The sequence below is a fragment of the Grampus griseus genome (assembly GCF_964374135.1).
Source record: "Grampus griseus genome assembly, chromosome: 21".
NCBI classification, from domain to species: domain Eukaryota; kingdom Metazoa; phylum Chordata; class Mammalia; order Artiodactyla; family Delphinidae; genus Grampus; species Grampus griseus.
Window position 1 is genome coordinate 12,419,059 of NC_139015.1, and position 24,346 is coordinate 12,443,404.

General features: G+C 44.1%; 1 protein-coding gene across 1 annotated transcript in view; it reads left to right on the forward strand.

The window, feature by feature from the left end:
- The window catches only part of STOX2 (storkhead box 2), a 102,784-nt gene that overhangs the window by 63,327 nt on the left and 15,111 nt on the right, over nt 1-24,346 (forward strand). The window contains exon 2 of the mRNA XM_082680458.1: nt 21,189-21,341. Within this exon, the coding sequence (XP_082536584.1) occupies nt 21,189-21,341 (153 nt within the window). The remainder of the gene's footprint in view (nt 1-21,188; nt 21,342-24,346) is intronic.

The window sequence follows — 24,346 nt, forward strand, 5'->3', positions numbered from 1 at the left end:
TCTAGAGCCCGGGAGCCACAACTACTGAGCCCACGTGCCACAGCTACTGAAGCCTGCGCGCCTAGAGCCCGTGCTCTGCAGCAAGGAAGCCACTGCAATGAGAAGCCCACGCACCGCAGCGAAGAGTAGCCCCCCGCTAGCCGCAACTAGAGAAAGCCCGCGTGCAGCAACAGAGACCCAACACAGCCAAAAATAAAATAAATAAAAAATAAATTTAAAAAAAAGTCCTTGATTTTGCATATGTTAATTTTTTAAATTATGTTTTAAAAATGATAGGTTTTCATGGTCAAAGTGAATGATACCTGATAGTCTTGTGATCGCTTCTCAGTGAACCAGATCATACTGATCAGTGGAACTTTCTGAAATGATGGAAATGTTCTCTATGTGTTGTGTCCAGTATGCTGACTACTAGCGCCATGTAGCTACTGAACACGTGAAATAGAGGAACTAAACTTAATTTCGTTTAAATTAAATTAAGTAACCACATGTGGCCAGTAGCTACTGTATTACACTGAGCAAATACATTGTATAAACACTGTGATCCCAGGCAACAAAGAAATGCTCTTAGTTTCATGTATTCATTATAGAGAGATAAAAGCGAAATATGACTGGCTTGTAGTTTTTGACATCAGGATTTTATGATTTTTTTTCCCTAGCTTTATAAACACTTTATTAATAAAGGTATATGATCTAAATTCTATAAGACGATTTGTGGAGGTAACCCTGAGGATTGACGTCAGCAAAAGAAGTTAGTGGATACGGAGAAGTGTGTGATAATGAACCCAAATAATGTTTTGTTTTCAGTCAGCAAATATGTGATCACTTTAGGGGCTGAAACCACTCTTTGGGGTACTGAAGATACAGTGAACCCTGTTCTCATTCTGGGAATAGGGATAGAGTAGCCATTAGTTGCAGTCAGACCAGGGTGTATTGAAATGTCAGGAAAGCAGTCCATGGAAAGACTCAACTCCTCTGAAGCGTGTGTTGGTTTAGTGGCTCACCCCTTTTGACAGGTTCTATGGGAGCCTGTAGGAAATATGAATATAACCCAGTACGCCGAGTTCAGCTTCATGATGGAAAGATTTGGCTGGTATTTCTTTACTTTCCAGTCCATCTGGACTTAGTTTCAGTCATTTTTCCCCTCTTATTCATAGTTTTCTTGGGGAAGTATTGTGATACCTTCCTTTCATGTGTGTTTACTTTTCATTCCTTAGTTAATTGGAAGCACCTTGAGGTCAAAGGTTAGCTCTGGAGATATGTCTCCTTTGAAAAAATATGGCAGCCTTTGCAACTTTCATATTTTTTTCCCCGATTCCATCTTACAGAGGAGGAATGCAACCCACAGAGAGGATAACTTGGTCATAATTAAATAAGCCAGTGATAAAGTAATTCAGTTTCTCAGCTCTTTGACCTTCTAACTAATTCCAGCTAAAAGAGCTCTAGGACCCAATCATGGTATATCTTTAAACAACAGAAATACTGATGATAACTTTGAAAGCTAATTGGGAAATACCTCTTTCAGGTGTATTTTCAGATGTAGTTGTTGCTTCTCAAATTGAGGGCATATTTGCCTCCGGGGACCGGGGCCCTATACTGCAGGTTTATACAACCTCAAGATCAACGTGGAGGTCCTCCCAGAGGGTCAGTTCACTTGTCAGTTTTGGAAAGTAATGTTGAATGTTGTTCAATGGATACAATTTTTAAAAATTTTATTAAGACAAAAGCGATATGTTAGAGAGTATAATACAGAGCTTGTATGAATTTCAGGGAGACTTCCAAACAGAATCTTTTTTTTTCTGTGTATTGCAAACTTCTCTGGGCATCCCTTCATTATCCTGTGCAATGGAAAATACTAAGTAGAAATGTCTGAGATACATTCAGGTGTGTTGGAAGTGAATAGTCCACAAATCCAAATGCTGTTGTAATAAAATCATAATTGAGAAGGATAACCTCTCATTTCCCCACACTTTTCCATAGTTTTCTTACCACTTAATATCAAAACATGACAATTTAAACTCTGTCTTTTAAACTGAAAACTCACAGCCTCTCCGTTTTTCTCACTTTCATCTTTTTCCTTCCTTGCCTTCTTTGGACATTGATTAGAAGAACTGAGAACAGAGAAATAATCTGTCCCACAGTGTGTAGTATGGAGAACTGCGCATCTGCCTCCTTAATTTATTGTATTGTATCCAGAGTGCATCGGAGAAGCCTTAGAGTTTAATTTTCTTTGAATCAGTTGTACAGGGTATTGTGGAGTAGTGGGGAGATGTCTGCACTGAGAATCAGGAGGTCTGGATGCTAATTCTAGCTTTGCTACTAACTCTGTGTAACCTTGGGCAAGTCATCTTCCCCACTTGGCCCCTAGGATTATCTTCAATCAAAAATGATAACATACGAGATGACTTTCTGTCTCCTCCAGCTCGAAAATGCCATTATTCTGTGTTCCTAATCCTATGAGAATTGACTGATCCAAAGACGTTTGAAAATTTTATGAAGTTACATGGAAGAGCCACGCTCTTCAGTTTGTGTTCACACCAATGCTCTTTAACACTTGGGTACCAAGTGTATGTGTTCTTTAAATGTTTAGTTTCCTTGCCTATACCGTGCTGCATCAAATCCAACTTAATTGAAATTGTTTCTTCCACCGTAATAAAAATGCACATAACTCAGTAAACCCTGGGCTATAAAGACCTTGAAAACTTTGGAGCTTTCTGTTTTTGAAACCACTTTCACTGCAGTTTTAATTTGTACCCCTTCCCCAGCTTTTGTGTAACCAGGAAAGTCTGATCTGTCACGGGTGCCCAAGGATTTTTGTTTACAGGGTTTCGTCTCTTCCCTTTATCTGTCAGTTTGAACTAATGTTCTACCCTGGGCACTTCTCCAGATGTCAGACTATCACCGTAGCACAGACAGTTGGATAGATTCTAGGCAAGTTGTGTTTGGTGTACATGGTACTTCGAGAAATGCATTTCTGATTTTCATGCTGGAAACTTTGGACAGTCCCTTTGTGAAACAGGAAAGTACCTCATATCTCTGTGCCTCTCTCTGTTCCTTGTTTAAGCCCTCTTTGCATCTCATTTGGTCTCTCACAATCATTGGCCCTTCCCTTGTCTCAGTAATTAATTATCTTCTCTCTTTCCATGCGTCCCATACCCCATTGCCAGAGTAACCTAAACTTTCAGCGTCGGTAGCATCACTCCCCTGTAAAAACTGCCTTTTTCTCCTAGAATTTCATGCTCTTCAAAATCTTATCTAGCCTGACTTACTCTTTGGCTTCATCTCTACCCACCTCCTTTGTGAGTCCACTCTAGCCACGCTAGACAGACCATCAGCCATGCTCCAGAACCTCCTGGACTCTCTGCTCCACGTCAGCACTGTGCACGCTGCTCCACTGCCTGGAAAGACGTCTCCAGCTTTTCTCTTCCTCCCCTTTCCTTACCCATCTTTGGGGTCCCTTAACTGCTGCCTTGTTCCTGAAACGCCACCCAGTTCTCTCCATGCTTCCTTGCCGTCTTTCTCCTGTATGAGAAATAACCATCCTTCGCTGTTCTTGTGGCACTCCGTCCCTCTTTGCCTTGAATGACTCAGATGTTGATGCCAAACTGTGAGGACAGGAGCTGTAACTTCATCCTTGTACTGACCTCAGCGACAAGCAGAGAGTCTTCCACGTTGTATTTAGTAAATGTTGGTCGAGTTGAACTACATTGAATTAGGGTAGGTTTAATATAATATTGCTACAGACTAGGATTTTTTTTTCTTCTCTATTGGTACAGTTTTGCAAAGGGAAGAGAGTCCTGGCATCACAGACTTCTTTCTCCGTGGTGATGGGAGGTGGAGAAGACCCCGGGGGTGGGCAACGTCTGACCATGCCGTCAACATAGCTTCCCTCTAATGAGCTGCCGTCAGCTTATAAATACTTGTTTTTAGAGATAGGGTAATGCTTCTTAGGGGGGGAGATTGATTAAGGCTATAAAAAGTAAGTGAAATTTATTGCAAGTATCAGGTGGGTCATTTTCTTAGTCGTTCGAAGACTCTTCTTAATCGGATCTGAGGACACCTCTTCTTCCCTCCTCTCCCTGTGCGCCCTGCTATGAACACTCTGCTCCTGCCTCATGCTCCTCCCATCTGTACTTCCATACCTTGGTTCATACTTCCTCTCTCCAGGTCATTCATTCATTCAGCACAGATTTATTTATTGCCTGCCGGTGGCTAAGCACCGTTCAAGAATGTATCTGTATGAACAGACTTGTGCTTGCCAAGGGGGAGTGGGGGTGAGGGAGGAATGGATGGGGAGTTTAGGATTAGCAGATGCAGACTATTATGTATAGGATGGATAAACAACAAAGTCCTACTGTATAGCACACGAACTATAGTCAGTATCCTGTGATAAACCATGATGGAAAAGAATATAAAAAAGAATGTCTCTATGTGTATAACTGAGTCACTTTGCTGCACAGCAGAGATTGGTACAGCATTGCAAATCAACTCTACTTCAATTAAAAAAAAGAATGCATCTGTAAACAATAGAGCATGCAAAAATCCTTCTCTCCACGGAGCTCACGTTCTAACTGGTGGTATGCCCTTTCCCTGTTGTCCAGATGCTAGGACGAGCTTGTCCTGCCTGGAAGCCGTTCCTGACTGCTTCAGCACAGGCTCTTTCTCCTGCATTTTTAGAGGCACCTGTTACCTGTTCCTCCCTTTTGACAGACATTGTCTTGTATTCTTGGTGCTCTTTATGTGTGAATATCTTATCTCCTCGAGTTCATTAGAAGCTTCTTGAGAGAGGATACCATGTCATTTGTTCATGAAAAGGTTTGTGTACTCACGTATATACCCTGCCTTGTGTACACTGTCTTAAATGTTTGCAGTTAGGCCCCTAATAAATATCTTTCATTGATTTGAGGGCATTTCGTGGCTCTCCGTTTTATCAAGTACGGTCGCCCTAAGACCGTGCTCTACCGTTAGGCATCAAAGCGTTCTTTAAAGATCCTGCGTGACTGTGTCACTACTGGTGCTGCTACTTAACCCTCTGCTGAGGAACCAGCCACATGCCGAGCGCAGCCTCTGCCTACACCTCATCAGCTGAGGAGATCACCTCTGTGATATTCTATCTGAGGTTCGCAAGTCTTGACTGTAACACTGATTCTGTTATTCAGAGGAGCAGAAGGTACCAGGCGGAGGAGAAGGCCTGCTAATTACGTCTGTAGTTGATTCTTGTGTGCACCTCTCCATCAGAGACTGGCATCTAAGACATCAGAGTGCCTTGATTTCTTGCCTTTATTTCTGAGTTGAGGCTAATGAGTGTCCATCGTAAAACTCATCTCCGTATTAGTAGGACTGCAAAAGGAGGTTATGGCTTTGACGGGTCAGTTGCACCCCTTTGCATGGCCATTCGATGACAGTCAGTGGCTGAGGCTGGAACACACTCCGTCAGGGGCTAGAGAACTGAGCAAAGGCACCTGCTCCCAGCCTGGGAGCCTCACCTTACTGGCCTCATGTGCTGACAAAGGGAATTGGCTTCCATTTAAAGGTAAAAGTTGAGGGATGGAGTTCTGGTTTTTTTTAAATTTTGTTTCCAGTGGCTGTAGTCGACAGGCAGACCTCTGAGGCCTCCTGCCCCAGGTTCAAATCTTGCCTCTGCCACTTAACCAGCTGTGGAAGCTTGAGGAGGGCAATTAATTGCTTTTTAAAACGGTGCTAATAACAGTACTTATCTTAGTGGGTCCTTATAAAGCTTGGATGAGTTTTTATATGCGGGCATAGTAGGCCCACATAGAGATGGAAGCATACACGCTTGGATATTAGAAAATATTTGTCCACTTACTTAACCTTTTCTATGTCATAGAGGAAACTTGAGATTTTAGCTGTCGAGAGGTGGTCCAGTGACCTAGAGCTGCTTCCCTAGATGCTCTTAGAGTGCCAGAGGTCAAGATACCTCGATATAGATCTTAGCTTTTATATAGTACATCATTGCCTTCTTAAGGTGCAGGGTTTATTTATTAGGCGTGCCTTCGGACCTTATAGCGATCAGACTATGCCTAAGAGGAATGGGCTGAGTTAGGTGGATTTCAGTGGATTTATAATGACTGCCAACATAAACAAGCTCAGAGTGTTGAGTAAAGGTGAGCTGTCTTGGGAGGAGGCCCTGGCGCTGGGCCGCAGACTGAGTCATTGTCACGGATGGGAGCTCAGGTGGCATGTCCAAGGAGAGGAATTAGTACATTGGAAGGGAACATCACAACCAGACTGTTTCTGATAAGACAAATACAGCATAATTGATGACGTTTTCTTTCTTTTTTTAAAATTGCATAAATGAGACCTGATTTAATCGCAGATAATGTGAAAAAGTTCTCTAGGGGTTGAAAGTGTGACAATAGCCGAACGCCTACCACTGTCTTAGATCAGGTGAATATAGAGCCCGGAGCGGGGGAGGTGATGGTGCCGTGGGGAGACACAGTTAGAGTCTATCTCATTCTTCATATGACGTTTTTAGAGGGAGTTTGATACGCCCGAGCGGGAGCAAAGGCAAGGAACCAGGAGGGCAGAGGATTTGAAAAGTGTCAGGTGGTCAAAGGAGCTGAAGAAGCTTTATTTAATAATGTTGAGATGGAACATACCAGCAGATCCATAAAGGCACATAGACGTACCTACGGTGTCCCACACTGTGGGCAGCTAGAGAAGAGACGGCTTAGAGTGTAGGCACGGGATTATTATGTGTAGCCATCAGCTGAGTTAGCAGACAGAAGAGGGTTCTCCATCATTTAGCTTTCCGAGGGCAGAATGGGAACCACTGTGTGGGGTTCCAGGACTCAGCTGGCGGGGGAAGCCTTCACCGGAGGATGTGCCTGGCTTGGACGAGGCCCGAGCTCTGAGGGAAGAGGGCCTTGAAGACGGGCTAAATCACAGGTGCGAAGACACCCTGTGATTCTGGTGGAGCTTTAGCCCGGCAACCTTCTAACTCAGAGATTCGGGATAGCCTTGCTGAGAGATCCATTACGTTGCTGTACCTCCCAGCTCCAGTCTCATCCTAGACTTCATCTTTATTGTTGGTTAGCTACCGTATTCATGAGGATGTGGGAGAATTTGCTCTGCAGACATCCTCAGCTACCCAAATCTACTTCAATTCGGAGTGGGGGATAATTGATCGGTATCTCTTTGGTTCCTGAGTGGAGCTAGTGAGAGGTGCCTGTTTGGGTATTATTTTGTTTGGGGGAGTTTGGGCAGAATTAGTACCAACACAGCAGCATTCACGTCATTCTTAATTGTTCTTTTCCTCTCAGACTCCATTTTTCTGTGGTCTTAACGGGATGGTGGATACTCCTCTCCTCCTTTCCTCTCTCCCAACTCCCACCCCTTTTCCGTCTCGAGCCATTTCTGTGTCGTTTCTTGTACTGTAAACAGATATGAATCATTTTCTCTACGGTTCTGTCGAAATAAGTTCCTCTGTGTGTCCGTGTGTCCGTGGGTGTGTAAATACAATGTGTACACGTGCCTGTGCCTGAGCGATTCAGCGTGGGGCTCACCAAGCGTGTGGTGCAGTGCAAACAGTGCAGTGAAAAGGATGTTTTTGCACCGATCTGGAATGGCTTTTTTGTGCCTTACCGATCTGAGGCACAGAAATTCTAAAAAAGAAAAGAGAAAAAGCCGAGGAAGCAGCAATGTAAAAGAAACCCTGTGCATCATCCCACCCCCCTCCCCGCCGTGGTTTGCGTGGTGTTGGGAGCTCAGGGGCACCTCACGGGGAGAACGAGCTCTTGACACAGTGACCTCATTCCCCATGCCGCCCTTCTCCTGGCAGAAGCTGTGCTGGCTCCCGGGCTGTCTCTGCTGCAAGGCGGCCGGCACTGCATCGGGAATGATGCGACCTAGGCTTGCAAGGACTTGCCCGGCAACTGGAATTTATGACAGATAGCTTGCTGCAGCTGAACTTTGATCCGGGATACAGTCGAACCGCCTCTTACACACAGGAGGGAGACACGTCCTTCTCTGCAATGAAAAGCCAGCCTTAAAAAAAAAAAAAAAAGAAAGAAAAAAAAAAAAGAGAGCGCATGTGTCAGGTTTATAATTATGAACTGGTGAGTGTATGATGCCAAATCCTTGTTAACGTGTGTGTGTGTGTTTTCTCCAAACATCCGGAGGTATTTGCCCTTTTCCCTGTTTTCATGATGAAAAGATCTGAGTTGATGCTCAATGCATGGGCGGGGACCTGGGCTCCTTGGAGAGGAGGATGTGCCCCTGGCAGCCCCGGGCCTGGGGTGCATTCCCAGCCCAGAGTCTCCGCATTTCACAGACAAAGGAGCCCCTGCCGACAACCAGAGGCTGTAGCTTTTCTTGGAGTGATGACTCACTTCAGCTCACAAAGGATTCTGGGCAGGGTAATGAGAAGTCAGGTTAGCTGACCCGGCCCTATGACTTCACTTTGCAGAGAACAAGGCAGTAGAGGAGTGACGCTGCAGATGCCCAAGGCACTGCAGTGGGATATTGGCTCAGGACCGGTGGCCACGATAGACGGGACTATAGGTATGGGACGGGACGCCAGCTGTTCCAGGCAAATAGGAGGAAAGAACGGAAAAGAGGATTTTTTCCCTCTAAAATCATACCAGCAAAGTCCATTCATAAAGCTTTTTAAAGGTGCTTTCTGCCAGCTTTTGAACTGAACTTGTATCAGCATCTCCAGCCCTGAATTGTCAGAAGAGCTGAGAGTTGGGGGACTCATTTTTTTTTCCAAGTAGACGTATCAAGGTAAAGTACCAGATTCCTGTTGGGTTCCACGTGCCCTCAGTAGCCAACCTGAAATGCTCATTTAGGATATTATGACTTGAAAGTTTACTCTTTCTTCTTATTCCAGATTCTAGGACATCCGTTTCTGTTACTGGCTCTTCCTTGTGCCTGAATACTACCCCCTAGCATGCACCAGGCTTTAGTGCCAAAGCTACCTGGGGGATGGAGCCAGTCCAGAAAGGGTCAGGTAGGTCTCCCCTGCTTTTCTTTCAAGAGTTGTTGTGTGCAAAGAAATATGGTAAAATGTAGCCATATTTTGTATGGAAATGGATACAAATGTATGGTAATCAACTCCCTCAATAAGGGTGCCCTGTCCTCTGAAACATGGTCTTGCTGTGATAATCCCTCCACAACCTCAGTCTTAGGCAGTAGAAGTGCTTCATGGAGGTGCCCACCAGACGCAGCCTCGCCAGCATGATTCATGTCACAGCCTCACATCAGAGACCAGAGTCAGCTGTAGGATGTGCAAATAGGAAATAATTAAACGGCTCCAGATTTCCATCAGCGGTAATATCTCTTTCACTCCTCGGATGGAGGCATTCAGTAAATATTTTTTGAAATTTTTTCTTTTCAGTATAGTCCCTAAATTTGGTGTGTTATTTGGCCTGTTAACCTACACGCAATGCACTAAAATCCAAGAAAGCCTGCTTTATATGCTCGGGGACTGCTTCCAGCATCAGACAGAGGTAGCTGTTAACTGCTGGGGAAGTAAGCGTATTTCATCATAGTCTGTTGTAGGATCCAGACGATTACAGAGCTGTTTTCTTACGACGTCCATGGGCTTTTCACACAAAAGCTTTTCTTTTTTCTTTTTAAATAGTGAGGTGGTAACATTTGGTCCTCCAATGTACATGACATGCTACCTTTCCAAAGCGAAACTTGGCAAATCTGAAAGCATGGTTTTACCACTTCATCCAATTTATGGTTTTAGCGCTTTCTGTTAAAAAAAATATTTCTGAGAATGTTAAATGCATTTGTAATAATAATTAGAACATTTTAGAATAATGCAAACCGTACGCTGGACAGGACCCTCAAACATCTCTTTTCTCTTTGCTCTCATATCCACCCCCATAGCTCGCCCTCTCACAGAAGGAAAGAATGTTTGTTTCCTTTCTTCATTGTAAAGATGTGTCTTGTTTGTGCCTAGTACTTGGCATTTTCAAAGCAAAGTTGAGGATGTTGAGTCAGTTTCAAAGGATGTCTGATCACATCATACCATGCTGAGAATATAATGTCCCCACACGCATCAGTTCTACTCATCCTTAAACACCTTATTCAAAATCTCCCTCCCACAGAAGGGCTTTCTCTGATACTCCAGCAGGAGGTCATTTCTTAGTCCTGTTATAGAATTAACTTCTCTAGATAGACAGCTACATAGATATAATTAGACCAGATTCCTATTATAGGAATTATAGGAGTTAATTTGCTAGCCATTCAAGGATTTTCTTCTTACATCTCTTCTAAGGACATTTTAAACAGTAATTTGAACATATTATAATTGCTTACATTTCTACACATTTATATCATGTTTCCCCACCTAAATTATAAGCTCACTGAAGGCAAGGATCAAGATTTGTGCCTTTCTCTACAATTCCCATCTCCTAGCAGTTCTCTGCACGTGGAAAGCACTCAACAAATAGTTGATTAAGAAGAAAGGCAGTTTGGGCTTCCCTGGTGGCGCAGTGGTTGAGAGTCCGCCTGCCGATGCAGGGAACACAGGTTCGTGCCCCGGTCCGGGAGGATCCCACATGACGCGGAGCGGCTGAGCCCGTGAGCCATGGCTGCTGAGCCTGTGCGTCTGGAGCCTGTGCTCCGCAGCAGAAGGGGCCGCAACGGTGAGAGGCCCGCATACCGCAAAAAAAAAAAAAAAAAAAAAGAGTAAGTTGAATAAATTTAGATAGGCTTGGGGACAATCATGTTAATACTAACTACTTATTAAATATCTATTAGGTGTCAGGGACCATGTCAGCACTTAATCCCCTCAATAACTCTACAAGGTGAACATCACTGTGTACACCTTACAAAAGAAGACAGTGAGACTCAGAAAATGAATTAATTTGCTCCAAATCACACAGCTAATGAGGAGCAGAACTGGGCTCTGAACTTAAAGTTGTGGCTTAGAGTCCATGGCCTCTGCCACTGTCTTGTAATGCCAGACTTTGGAGAGAAAAGGTACTTCCGGTACAGTGAGTTGGGAGTTTTCTCTGTGTGTGTGTCTGTCTGGCCTTTTGTACTCTTTCATCCCTGTGTACTTGTCTATAGTTCTGTCAATGACAGCTTGAAGGGGTGGTAGGTGTTCCTTCGTTGGGGAGTTGGTGGCAGTCATTCTGTATGATTTGGTTGTAATTTGGGAACTATCAACGTATATATTTGAACTGCCCTTAATTAGGCCTTCTGGTTCTATTACAACTGTATTTTACAGAAATTGGTTACAGTATAGTTGGGACCTAAACAGATGAAGCAAAGAAAACAAAGGTTGAGCATCAGCTGTGGTGCTTCTAACTTAGAAAGAGTGGAAGCGGGTGACCCTGGATACTTGACGCTGACGTACTGAACTATAGTTGAGGATCATCATCAGCAGAATTTGGAGCATCTGATGTCTCTGGCGTTAGGCTAGGTTCTGATACAGAACGGAGAAGGAAGAGAAGTGTGTGATAGCTTAACATAGGGCATTGGATTCTGTCCTACATGATGCGCTTATAATGAAGAAAAAGAAGACACTCTATTGCACAGGACTCTTGTTAGCCAGGTGCCTTGCAGAATTGCATGACATCTGAGAGCTCTTATTACCTGTTGTCATCTAGGACTGGTATTTCATCATGATTTTATCGCTGGTGGTAAATGGTCTTCACTTAGCCCTGGATGAGGGACTAGGGAGCAAGGAGGCTGCTGTTGATGGGAAACATCTCGGCGGTGAGCAGGGTCTTACCTTGTCTCGTCTGTATGTGTGGTATCTATTTACTCAGCAACATTTGAGTGCCCGATGTGCGAGTGTTTTACTCCATAGTGCCTCCCATACGCCCCACTCGGGTTATAACGTGGAGACTTCTTAGCAAAGGTTTGAATTATGGAAACGGATAATTGGCCCGATGGCTCATATTTTCATTGTGACTTTTCAGCTACAAATCTATCGCAGTAGCGGAACGATCCAGAAGTGTTCGAGGTCTATGATTAGAGAGATGTCTGTCATCATCCTTGGTGATGGTGAAGACAGCTCCCGAACTACAGAGTTCTCACTTCTCCCTGTCCACTGATTGCCTCCTCTGTCTGATTCTCCACGCTTTGTGGCTTGTCCATCTCTGCTTATCCTATGACAGTTTTTCATCAGTCGTCAAATCTCAGTAGCAAGAGTAGTAGCTAATAGGACTAATGAAAGCTTGTAGCCTCGGGAACATAATAGGTTTCTTCTGTAAACCAATGAGCCGGCTGATTTGTCATCACACCTAGTGCATCTCTGCATTAGACAGGCTGCTAAGCAGATTCAGGTGATACGGTGGACGTTAACCCGTGTGTGTGTGTGTGTGTGTGTGTGTATCTGCCATCTGCCACCATGACCACTCTTATTTAACTCTCATTAGAAGTTTCTTGGTAAGTCATGGCTAATAGACACCATTCACTGTAGTATTATTAATGAGAGCCTTGTATTTACATTTTCTTTTGAATTAAAACAGTTTATCTAAATAATAAGCTTAGGAATTAGACCTTCTTTAAGAGAACTCCATCAAGTGTTGAAAGAAAGCACCAGGGAGCTTTAGAAAAGCTGTTAGAGAGTTTCTAAATTTTCCAAAAAATTTTTTTATTGTCAACTTTACTGCCATCAACGATTGCAATGAAGACTCAGCCTTTAATTTCTGAGATCAGTGGCTTTTAAGCCAGACATACAGTAAACTGGTAAAAATGCCTTTTTCAATGCTGGGTGCCTTTTAAATTTCAGATACAAACATTTGAAAGTCAAGTATAGTAATTCGGTTTCAAGGGAAAGCTACTTAAAATGAAGCAGCGTGTGAGTTGATGGGGGTTGTGTGTTCTGCCCTCCTGTAAGGGTATTTCGGTCTGCAAGAGGATGTATAGGAAGGGGATGTGTGTTTTTCTAGAACAGCTTTTTAAAAAAGAACCGTCTGTTAAAAGAACCAAAAACAACACCTATACATAAAGTCGGGGTTAATAAATTGAACTAAATTGTAAAACACAAGATTCATCTGATTCGTTCTGCCTCCGAGAAACTGTTCACTTAACCTCAGAGAGCTAATGATTTCCCCAGGCCCAAGGGCATTGAAGATAAAGCTCGGCACATTCGTCGTTCTATGAATAGTTTGTTGAAAGGAATAGACCTGTATTATCACTGTGCCCACTGTACATTTTACAGGCGTGTTTGACCATTTTTATGAGTCACGGTATCTACTGCATGTGGTAGTTTTATTGGCATCTATAATTTTAACTTTAGTGTTAATTTTGGCAGTCCAGAGAACAAAAACAGGCACACTTTGGTCCTGAGGAGCAAGACTTTGAGTTAGAAAAGAGTAAATTATGAAGCCTTTATTACACGGGAAAAAGTTAATAGCCAATCAATCTATTTTGCTGTCGTTTTTAAAATTACAGCCTACTTTTTCCGGTTGGATGAGCATTAAACTAGTTTTCTCCAGCAAGACGGAAACAGAGGTAGACAGCAGTACTATATTATGCTTTTATGCCAGAATTCTGCTGCATTGATATAGAATCAAAGAATTTGAGAGTCTGAAGGAATCTTTGAAATTATGTCCTCCCAACCCTCATCTGCAGACACAGAGTGGCAATTATATTTTGTTATTAGAGACTGGGCGCTTATCAAACTATCTCCTGAATGCCTTCTTATACTGGCAGTTTCCCAATGATAAATTAGTACAGTTTCAGAACTACCTTTGTAAGTAGGTTGCTTTGGTTCATGAACTTCGTTAGGGTCAAAGGTAACTTCAGTCCAGAATACAGAGTGAATTGACATTTACGATGGAAAACAGTATGTGAAAATAAAGAGGAAAACAGGCTAATTTGAACGGAATGCTGGTACTTGGGGAAAAAAAGATTATTTAAAGAAGGCTAAGATAGAAGATGAACTTTGGGGAACTTTCAAGGTTGTATTATAGTTTATTGTGATGTGATCCACCTGGAAAAATTACAGCTTTCCTTTTCGTATTTGATGGGTATGAAGATGGGTACTTTAAGATGAAAGGAAATAGATTTACGTTTGTCTTTCTGGTAGGTATCTTTTGGAAAGCTATGGGTATCATCTGGGAAGGGGTGGATGTAGGTTGTCATGGAAGTCACATCTTCTTAGTTGCGTCCCTCCCCCGCCCTGCCCCCCCAACCCGTGCGTATGCAAAGGTTGGGGAGCACAGAGAACCTAAATTAGTGACTGGGGAAAATGGCATTCATAGAGGACTGAGCTTTATTATAGTTCTTCCTCTTTTTTTTTTCGTACAAAAAGAACCAAGATAGGAACAATTTTGGAACTCAAGTTTCAGAGGTTTGGGGTATCTAAGAGGCACTCAAATAAATTTCTTGAAAGGATGAATTATGTGAGAGAGAATTTTTTGAAAGAATCCTAACTAAAGTAACTGGCCAGAAGTTGGAAGGGAGAGCAGATAGAGGGGGTTAAATAGTAAAAATGCATGGGCCTGATAAAGATATTTCTGAGGTGGAAGTCACCATCTGTAGAAGATAAAAGACAGGAAGTCGGCACACGCGTGATGTCTGCTTGTTGTCGCAGACCCTCCTTTCAGTTGCCTGGCGGTGGTAATAGTCACCAGTTTGTTCCCTACAGTTGCGCAAGAGTGATTTTCTAACACAAACGTGTCATGTAATTCCCCTGTATAAACACACACAGGGTTCCTGTCAGCATAAAGGGTAAGAGTGTGGAGCCTTCTGGTCTATGAGGAGGCTGCATTTCTCTCCGTCTCACCCCCAGCCTGCTCCAGATGTGCCAGAATAGGCCGTCAGCATCCCCAGCTCAGCGCGCTGCGCCGTGCCCCGCACATGCTCACTCCCGCCTCTGCTACGGCAGCTGCATCCTTCACTCTCCTCGTCATCACCGGACACATTTACCTTTGTCCTCATACATCTTAGCCTGACTGTAGTACCTTAAACGAAAGAAGTGTCCAAATATTCCCTGAGGTATTTGAAATCTAATGTGAAATGCTCTTAAAATCAACAAGATTTACTTAGAATTGTAATATCGTCATGCCTTCTCACATTTTAAATTCATTTAACAGAAATTTATTGAATGCCTGCTCTGTCCAAGGCACCGTGCTTGGCTTGATCTGAATGATCCTGGATTTGACAAATGTTCCCTGAGGACTGGACTTAAATGGATGTTCGTAAGAAAATAAAGCTGAGATAAAACCTATTTACCCCTGCTTTCTAGAACAATAGGACAGAATTATAGCATTTTAGAAAGAATTGGCTAGCCCACAAGGTAGCCGTGAGCTTTTCCCGGAGTTGTCTTCATGAATATGTTCAGAACTAATTCTGGCAATAGAAAAATCCATCCTATAAATTATAGACAAGTAACAATTCATAGTTTATGCAAAATGTGGTCGTTTCTATAGATTATGATGACCAATAATATTTTAGCAGTATTTACATTCCCTTGTTTTCTTCTTTGACCATAAATGTGGTCCAGTTGTTGGAAGAATTTTCTAGTAGCATATTTTAAGAATGACTTGTTTGTTCCTTAAGTAGGTCTGATATAAGATCCAAAGAAAATCATTGTAAACTTGAATAAGATGTTGTGTTGTGTTGATCGATACCTATAATTCCTTTTATATAGATCTTAAATGCATGTCTTAGCCCTCACTTAATGTATAATTTTTCTGTGGTAACTGCTATGTTTGGGGCAAAATTAATAGGGAGAGTCTTAGAAATTTCATGGTTAAGTATATTTGGTCTCATTAAATTCTGTGTTCGTTTTGCAATTATTTAGCAACATATATTAATAAAATCACAACTCTTTGGATACCCTGAGCAATCCCTTGGATTCCGATGTTGTAAATGGATATTCATTCATTCAGCAAACAAGTACTGGGTGTCTGGGGTGAGCTCTGCGTTATTCCAGGCACTGAGAATGTAGGAGTGTGGGGTTCACGTTTCCTTCTGTCTTGGAGCTTATATTCTAGTGGGTGAGACAGACAGTATACCAGTACACGCATACACACATTCAGAGAGTGAAGACAGTGACTTGGAAGGACCCTGGTACCAATTCCAGTAGTGGGGGGGGTCCCCACTCCACCAGCAATTCTCTGACACCAGCTGAGTGTCCCACAGTTCATCCCAATTCCAACACCATCTACCTGGAAAGCATCAGATCCCATGGGTTAAGGGCTCAGTCCACAGGAGTGCCCTCACCGTACCCCACCCCTGACCACCGATGTCACTCGCAAGCCCAGATTGTCACCTGTGTTCTGAAAGACTGGTGATAGATTGGAGGCTCCCACCACCCCCTCCTTGGGTTCAGTTACTTTGCTAGAGCAGCTTACGGGGAGAAACACTTTACTTACTAGTGTGCCAGTGTATTATAAAAGAATACAAGTCAGGAAGAGCCAGGTGGAAGAGATGCATAGGGCAAGGAATAGGGAGATGGCACGGAGCTTCCATGCCCTCCCGAGGTGCACCACCCTCCCCAATCTCCACGTGTTCAGCAACCTTGGAAGCTCTCTGAACCCCATCCTTTGGTTTTTTATGGAGTCTTCATTACATAAGCATGCTTGGTTAAATCATTGGCCGTTGAAGATTGATTCAACCTCCAGCCACTCTCCTCTCCCCGGCGGAGGTCAGGGGGCGGGGCTGAAAGTTCCAACCCTGTAACCACGTGGTTAGTTCTCCTGGCTATGAGCCCCCATCCTTAGGTGCGGGTCCAAAAATCACCTCACTGATGTAACAAAGATACCTTGATCTCTCTCACCACTTAGGAAATTCCAAGGGTTTTAGGAGCTCTGTGCCAGACATGGGGATGAAGACCAAACATATATTTCTTATTATAAACCATAGTATCCAGTAACATGAGAGAGAGTGTGCTGTGGTTTTAGGACAGCATTAGATCGGGTGCCTGGGCAGGGCTTCCCTAGGAGGCCCTGTTTAAATGGAGACCCAGAGGCGGAGAAGCAGCCCGTCCTGCAGAGATCTGCGTGAAGCACATCCCAGGCAGGGGCTCAACAAAGGCGAAGGCTCTGAGTGGGGAAAAAGCTTGGTGAGTTCAAAGAACAGAGGAAGTTGTGAGCATGTTGTAGGGGGGAGCGGAAGAGGGGTCGGCGGATGGTCCCAGATGTGGGTGGACAGGCTCAGGCCAGCGTAGACCCAGCAAGGAGTTCGATCTCCTAGGCGCAGTCGGCAGTCACTGCAGGATTTCATGCAAGGAAGCAGCGTGTTTTACGCTTTTCTAAGAAGACTGCTCTGTGGAGAACGGAGTGTTGGGTAGGAGAGAGTGCTGGGAGGCATCAAGCCATTGTCATGGGCCAGGTGAGGGGGACAGTGACCTGGGGTAGGAGTCGCATGGCAGATGGAGTGGAGGGAAGAGACCCAGGAAGCATGTGGGTGTAGAGGACACAGGATGGCCGGTGGGGTGGGACGGGAGTGAGAAGTAATTTATCTTAGTGCACTATAAAAGCAAGAGGACGGGCTTCTCTGGTGGCGCAGTGGTTGAGAGTCCGCCTGCCGACGCAGGGGACACGGGTTCGTGCCCCGGTCTGGGAAGATCCCACATGCCGCGGAGCGGCTGGGCCCGCGAGCCATGGCCACTGAGCCTGCGCGTCCGGAGCCTGTGCTCCGCAACGGGAGAGGCCACAACAGTGAGAGGCCCGCGTCCCGCAAATAAATAAATAAATAAAATAAAATAAAAACAAGAGGACGTGAAGATGGTCACTTAGAGCATCCAAATTCCATTTGATTCTCTCTCCTGAGTTAAATGTTATTCCACGTATTCAGTATTATAGTGAAACTGAGCTTTTTCAATACCAATGAGTTTCAAGAGACACTTAAAGCTTACTTGCCTCTTACAGTTGGCTGCAGTGACTGAAAAGAAATTAACTTAGAAGATCAGTAAACGTTTGATATTTGTTAGTTAAACTAAACAAGAATTTCAGCTAACAGCATAAGGACAAGCATGACCTAAACTCGTTAATTTTGCTAATAGTCATTCCTTCTTTACAGAAAGCTCAAGTTCCCTATAACATATACAAAATTAGAAAATAGACCTGCATTATTTTAAAAAAATCCTATTTAGTATTTTTGTATCTTTAGTCTTCTGAGAAGTCCATAAGTATGACAGGCAAATTCTAGAAGGTGTTACCCTCCCAAATGATGCACAGGTCCAAAGGTACTGGAATGTGCTTTGATCTCCCCACCCCACCCCCCCGCGTGCTTGTTAGCTGACCCCATTGTCCTTTTCATCTGACTTATGAAATTATTCCAGGGACTTCCCTGGAGGTCCAGTGGTTAAGATGCCCTGCTTCCCAGCCTCAGAGCACAGGGAGATCAGCTCGGTGCTTTGTGACCACCTAGAGGGGTGGGATAGGGAGAGTGGGAGGGAGACGCAAGAGGGAGGAGATATGGGGATATATGTATATGTATAGCTGATACACTTTGTTATACAGCAGAAACTAATACACCATTTTAAAGCAATTATACTCCAATAAAGATATTAAAAAAAAAAAAAAAGATGCCGTGCTTCCACAACAGAGGGCATGGGTTCCATCCCTGGTCGGGGAACTAAGATCCCACATGCCGTGTGGCATGGCCAAAAAAAAAAAATGCCGGATGACTTTGAAGTCCACGTAACCAACCTAGCAACTCTTAAGAAACCTGCCTCACTGCGGCTCATCCTGTCCTGTAGAAGGTGGAGGGACAGAGAAGGATCCACAGGAGAGATCTTTAGAGTGGCTATGGCTGAGCTACACAGCCACCATGGGGAGGGGAGATTTGAACATGAGTAGCTCCAAACACACCCCTCTACTGCATCTCACCACCACCATTAGTTCATCCTTTACACAGAAGCCTTTAGAATACGGTTGTGTTTGAATGAAGGGTACAACAGTTTTTCAAAGATTTAAATACACTCTTCTAGGCAGTAGCAAGCTTGCCTACTGAGATGGGCGCAGTCCACATAATTCTGTCATTTTTGTTTTTTGGTTTTTTTTTTTTTCGATACGCGGGCCTCTCACTGTTGTGGCCTCTCCCGTTGCGGAGCACAGGCTCCGGACGCGCAGGCTCAGCGGCCATGGCTCACGGGCCCAGCCGCTCCGCGGCACGTGGGATCTTCCCAGACCGGGGCACGAACCTGTGTCCCCTGCGTCGGCAGGCGGACTCTCATCCACTGCGCCAGCAGGGAAGCCCAGTTCTGTCATTTTTGAGTCACCAATATGAATTGAGCTTCACCAGCCAGTGAGTGAAACTCACATCCTCAGCAGCCTCCCAAAATTCCGTGTTCCAGCTTCTGCCCTCTGCTACCCGAACAAATACTTGCGAGCATCTCTCAGAGGTCTATCTCTTTATGAGACTTACATCCCATAGGCCCCGGCAGTCTGTGGGTTCTAAGTTAGGTCAGTTCCTGGTTTCTGCTGCTCTGGATTTGTGTGTTTCCCCCATCTCTCTGGCTGTTGAGGAAGTGTCTCCCTCTTGTCAGACCCACATCTTACAGAGAATGGAGCCACAGCAGAGCTGATTGGAGCCCCAAGGGCTGCAGGAAAGAGGGGAGCGTTGGACTGAGCTGGGCCTGGGGATGAGGGGGGTCAGGCTTCAACCTTTGACACTGGGGTCCTGATGCTCCATCTGGTGCACCTGTTAGACTTACCCCCTCACCTGTTGGTTTTCATTCCCAGGTGCTGTTGCCTGGTTTTATCCATCAAAGCATTTCCCATCCAGTCCATCAAAGCAGGGTTCACGTTCTTTCCCAAAAGGCCTCAGGATTCCCCCATCAAACTAGGAGTTGTGGCTGGGTGCAGCAGGCTGGTCCACCCCAGAGCACCCAGACACCTTCCTGGAGGCTGTTGCTTAATGCCACAGGTTGGCCCAAGTCCAGTTCTGGTTAGTCACGGTGATTTATAACAAGAGTGAAATCATACTTGGAAACAAGAGGAGAGATTATGTAAATCCATGTGGGAAAGAAGCTTAGAAGCTCACAGATTTTCTACTCCGCTGATGGTTTCACCCCCTTTCTGAATGGCCTTTCTCAAGTGAAACCTTACAGAACCCCAAGGAGGAAACAGGTGGCACGCAGATGTCAGGAGCAGATTTCCCTGCCCTCCCACCCCTCCCTCTGCTGGGGGCACCCCTCCCTGCCCCCAGAAGCCTCTCTGGGGAATGCTAGGGATCCTTCCTTGGAACATGACTTGAAAATCACCACACTGTGACGCCAAGATTGCAGAAAGGAAGGCAGTTATGTGCATTAAATGTTGCCATGTCTGCCCCTGGCTTCTGGGTCTGCAGCCTCCCCCCACCCGCATTGGCTCTTTCAGATGCAAACGTGTGCAGGATATGCCAGAGCCCTTCCTGGGTGGTAAGATCGTCCTCCACGTGGCCACCGGAGTCCTCTTCTTGAAATTCATATCTGACACTGTCATTCCTTAAATTCCTTCTCTGGCGCACCATCCTTCATAGAATGAAGGCCTTGGGCACTCAGCTCTTTGCTGTTAATAGTCCTATATACCTGTCCCCCTTCTCTGCTGCTCCCCAGAAAATACCCCTACGCCCCACAGCCACCCGGCACACTCCCACTTCAGCACCGGATTCAGGCTGCACAACCTTGGTAAAACCTCCTCTCACTTCCTGGTTCTAAGCTCCGTCCTCACCTCCGGCTGGCGTACATCACTCTACTCTCTCTGCCCCAGAGTTTATTTTTCAGCCTCTCTGGCGCACGATGAACGTTGGTCTGTCTCCTCCGCTTAAATGGAAACTCCTTGAGGGCAGAGATGTTGGTGGGAGGGGGCTTATTCACTTTCCCAAGTGACTCCCAAGACCCCAGCAGATACCTGGGGCAAAGGGCACCCAGCGTTTGAATGAATGAATCCTCAAGTTCCCACAAGTGCATTTGTCGAGATGTGAATGACAGTTATTAAACAAATCAGCTCCGAGTTAATAAAAGCAGAGATCATTTGAAGAGGCTCCGTTGTTGCAAGCCTTTCAGTAGCAAGTCTATTTAAACGAGATCTCAGGTTTTAAACACAAGTCTTCTTTGCGGAAGCAACTGAAGCTTCCGCCGTTCTGTGCACGTCTTTCCACCTGAGAGGACGTGGCTGTAACGCACCTCAGTGTTGAGGGTTGATTGTATTCATTGCACAAGGAACAGGTGAGAGTCACAGGAGAGGCGCGTGTGTGTGGAGGTGTGTGTGTGACAAGTGGCTGGGTCTTAATGAACCACTTACTTGAAAATTGTCTTTCTACAGGTGATGTGTCACCAATCAGTATGTCTCCCATCAGTCAATCTCAGTTTATCCCACTCGGGGAAATCCTTTGCTTGGCCATCTCCGCAATGAACTCGGCAAGAAAACCTGTCACCCAAGAAGCACTGATGGAGCACCTGACCACCTGTTTCCCAGGTAACAAGAAAAGAATGAGGCACTTCCCAAATGGATGTGTGCTCTGGCTGCCCTGGGACTTCCTATGGACAGTTCATCCCACGTTTAATTTCAATAGGAAAAGAAAAATCTTTGACAAAACTGACCAGTAACTTTTCTTAGTTCTGTAATTAAAAACCAAGTCACTAGTGTCACTTCAAAAATAATTTGCCTTCTTCAGCTGTAATAGTTTTTAATTGGCACTGAGGGAAAGAAATTAAATGAGAATCCTTGAAGAATTCTGTGAAAGACTAGCACAATTCCATTTAACCTTTACAACACAACCTTGTTAAAGTACGTGAACATCTTCATTCATGGGACCGGGTCAGAAACAACTGAAAATTTGTCCTAAGGGATTCAGCTACAAAGAGAGTAATGTCAAAAATAAACATTATCTTGCATGCTCATGTCACGGCCTGATGAGTTTTAAGAGTATGCTATTTGATAAATTAAACTGACCTTATATTAAAAGAAAAAAATTAAACAAAGTGGTTCTTTTTCCTTTTAAAATTTTTTTAATTTTTAAATTTTTGTATTGGAGTATAGTTAATTTACAATGTTGTGTTAGTTTCAAGTGTACAGCAAAGTGATTATATATATATATATATATATATTCTTTTTCAGATTATTTTCCGTTATAGGTTTTTATCCTATATTGAGTGTAGTTCCCTGTGCTATACAGCAGGTCGCTGTTGTTTAGCTATTTTGTATATTGTAGTGTGTACATGTTAATCCCAAACTCACAATTTATCTCTGCCACCACCCCCCCACCGCTGCTATCCCCTTTAGTAACCATAAGTTTGTTTTCTATGTCTTTGAGTCTGTTTCTGTTTTGTAAGTAAGTTCATTTGTATCCTTTTCTTCGATTCCACATGTAAGTAATATTGATATATCTGTCTTTCTCTGTCTGACTTATATCAGTTAGTATGATAATCTCTAGGTCCATCCATGTTGCTGCAAATGGCATTATTTCATTCTTTTTAACAGCTGAGTAATATTCTATTGGGGGGAGAAAATACACACACACACACCCCACATCTTATTTATCCATTCATCTGTTGATGGACACTTAGGTTGTTTTCACATCTTGGCTATTGTAAGTAGTGCTGCTGTGGCCATTGGGGTGCATGTATCTTTTCAAGTTAGAATTTTCTCCAGATATATGCCCAGGAGTGGGATTGCAGGATCGTCTTTTTCTCTTAAGTATTATAAAAAGAAGATAATAGCCCAGCCACTGTATGAATAGTATCTGATGCCTCCAGTGCTAAAAGATGTTAGGAGTGGTGATAAGCTGAGGAATTCTCATGTCCTGTCTCAAGAGAAGCAGCCCACTACTCAGCTCCAGTGTATTGTATCTGCCCCCCCCAAAAATATAGAACCCTCCCAGAGTTGCCAAATCTTCTAATTTTTTAAGACAATCTGGAAACACAGTTTTAGGTGAAATCTATAAATTTCCTTAAATAATGGCAATTTGCATGTGTGTGTGTATTTTAACATGTGTATGCTGACGACATACAAGCCGAATAAAACACATTATTGGGCCACCAGTTTGCCAACTTGGCCTGATCTCAACCCATACCTAGCTTGAAACAGAGCTTACGTTAAAAATGAGCGACAAACACTTGACATATTTTTCATTCGACCTAGAAGAGACCTTAAACCTCAGTAAAATGAGCTGTTGGCTGCATTTGTTAGCTTTTGCTACAAAATGCTGGATAACAGTTACAGAACATCAGTGACGTATGACGATGAACATTTATTTAGCTCGTTGGTCTGTGGGTTCTCCACGAGTCAGCTGGTCCAGGCTGGAACTTGCCAGGTGACTGTTCCACCTGTACTCCGTCCACTTTGGAGAAGGGGACCTATTCTGCTCGTTGGGGTGGCAGAGGCCCAAGAGAACAAGTCCAGGGGCTCTGGGGCTCTTCAGACCTCTGGTCATGCCACGCCCACTAACATTTCATTGACCAAAGCAAACCCGGCCAAACTCAAAGTCAAGGTGTAGGGAAATGCAGCCCACCCATGGGGAGACGGCAGAGGGACTACTTTTAAATAGTCACCCACCGTGTTGAGTCTCCCCACTTTTCCTGTTGCCCCAAAGGAACTTCCTATTTCTCTCCCAGTGATTTTTTTCCCTCCTTTTGGGGTTTTCTAATTATCACCTTTGAACAACACGGGTTAGAACTGTGCAAGTCCATTTATCCATGAATTTTTTTTCAATAAATCTAGTATCTGTATTTTCCTTTCATAGATCTTTAAATTAACTAAGGGTAAGGGGATGTTTGTGTTCAATTAGAGATTACAATATGTGGAATCAAAACCAGACTATCTCAGCTTCCTGCCCTTGGGTGAGTCATTTATCAATTCCTCTGTTTTTGAGGCAGAGATAGCAGTACCCGGATTTTTGACCACGAAGGGGGGGCGGTGCCCCTAACCCCTGCATTGTTCAAGTGTCAACTGTAATATGTTTTGAAATTACATGTACTCTTTAAAAGCTCTGACATGAGCCCACCCCTTCAACCTATTGATTATCTTAAATTTTCTAACATTTTATTATCTCTGAATATTCTTCACTGTCTGTCTTTCTCTGTTAACTTCCAGGCGACTCCTTTTCCGTTCAATAGTAAGATAAGAGAATCCCAGGTGAGATTACTTAAGGGGACAAATGTGTTCATGAACTAATGCTCTTGTGAAGGAAGGCTGTTCTTTTTGGCCTTTTACCTGGGTAGCCTCTTCTGACATCAAACATCCCAGCTGCTTTTAAAATCCCTCTGTTTTTATGTAGGTTCATGAGAGATCCCATAGCTTTTCCAAACTTGGTTACATATCTCCCATTACAGGGCCATAAAATAGAGAACAGAGGGTTTCCCTGGTGGTGCAGTGGTTAAGAATCCACCTGCCAATGCAGGGGACGCGGGTTTGAGCCCTGGTCTGTGAAGATCCCACATGCTGTGGAGCAACAAAGCCCATGCCCCATGACTACTGAGCCT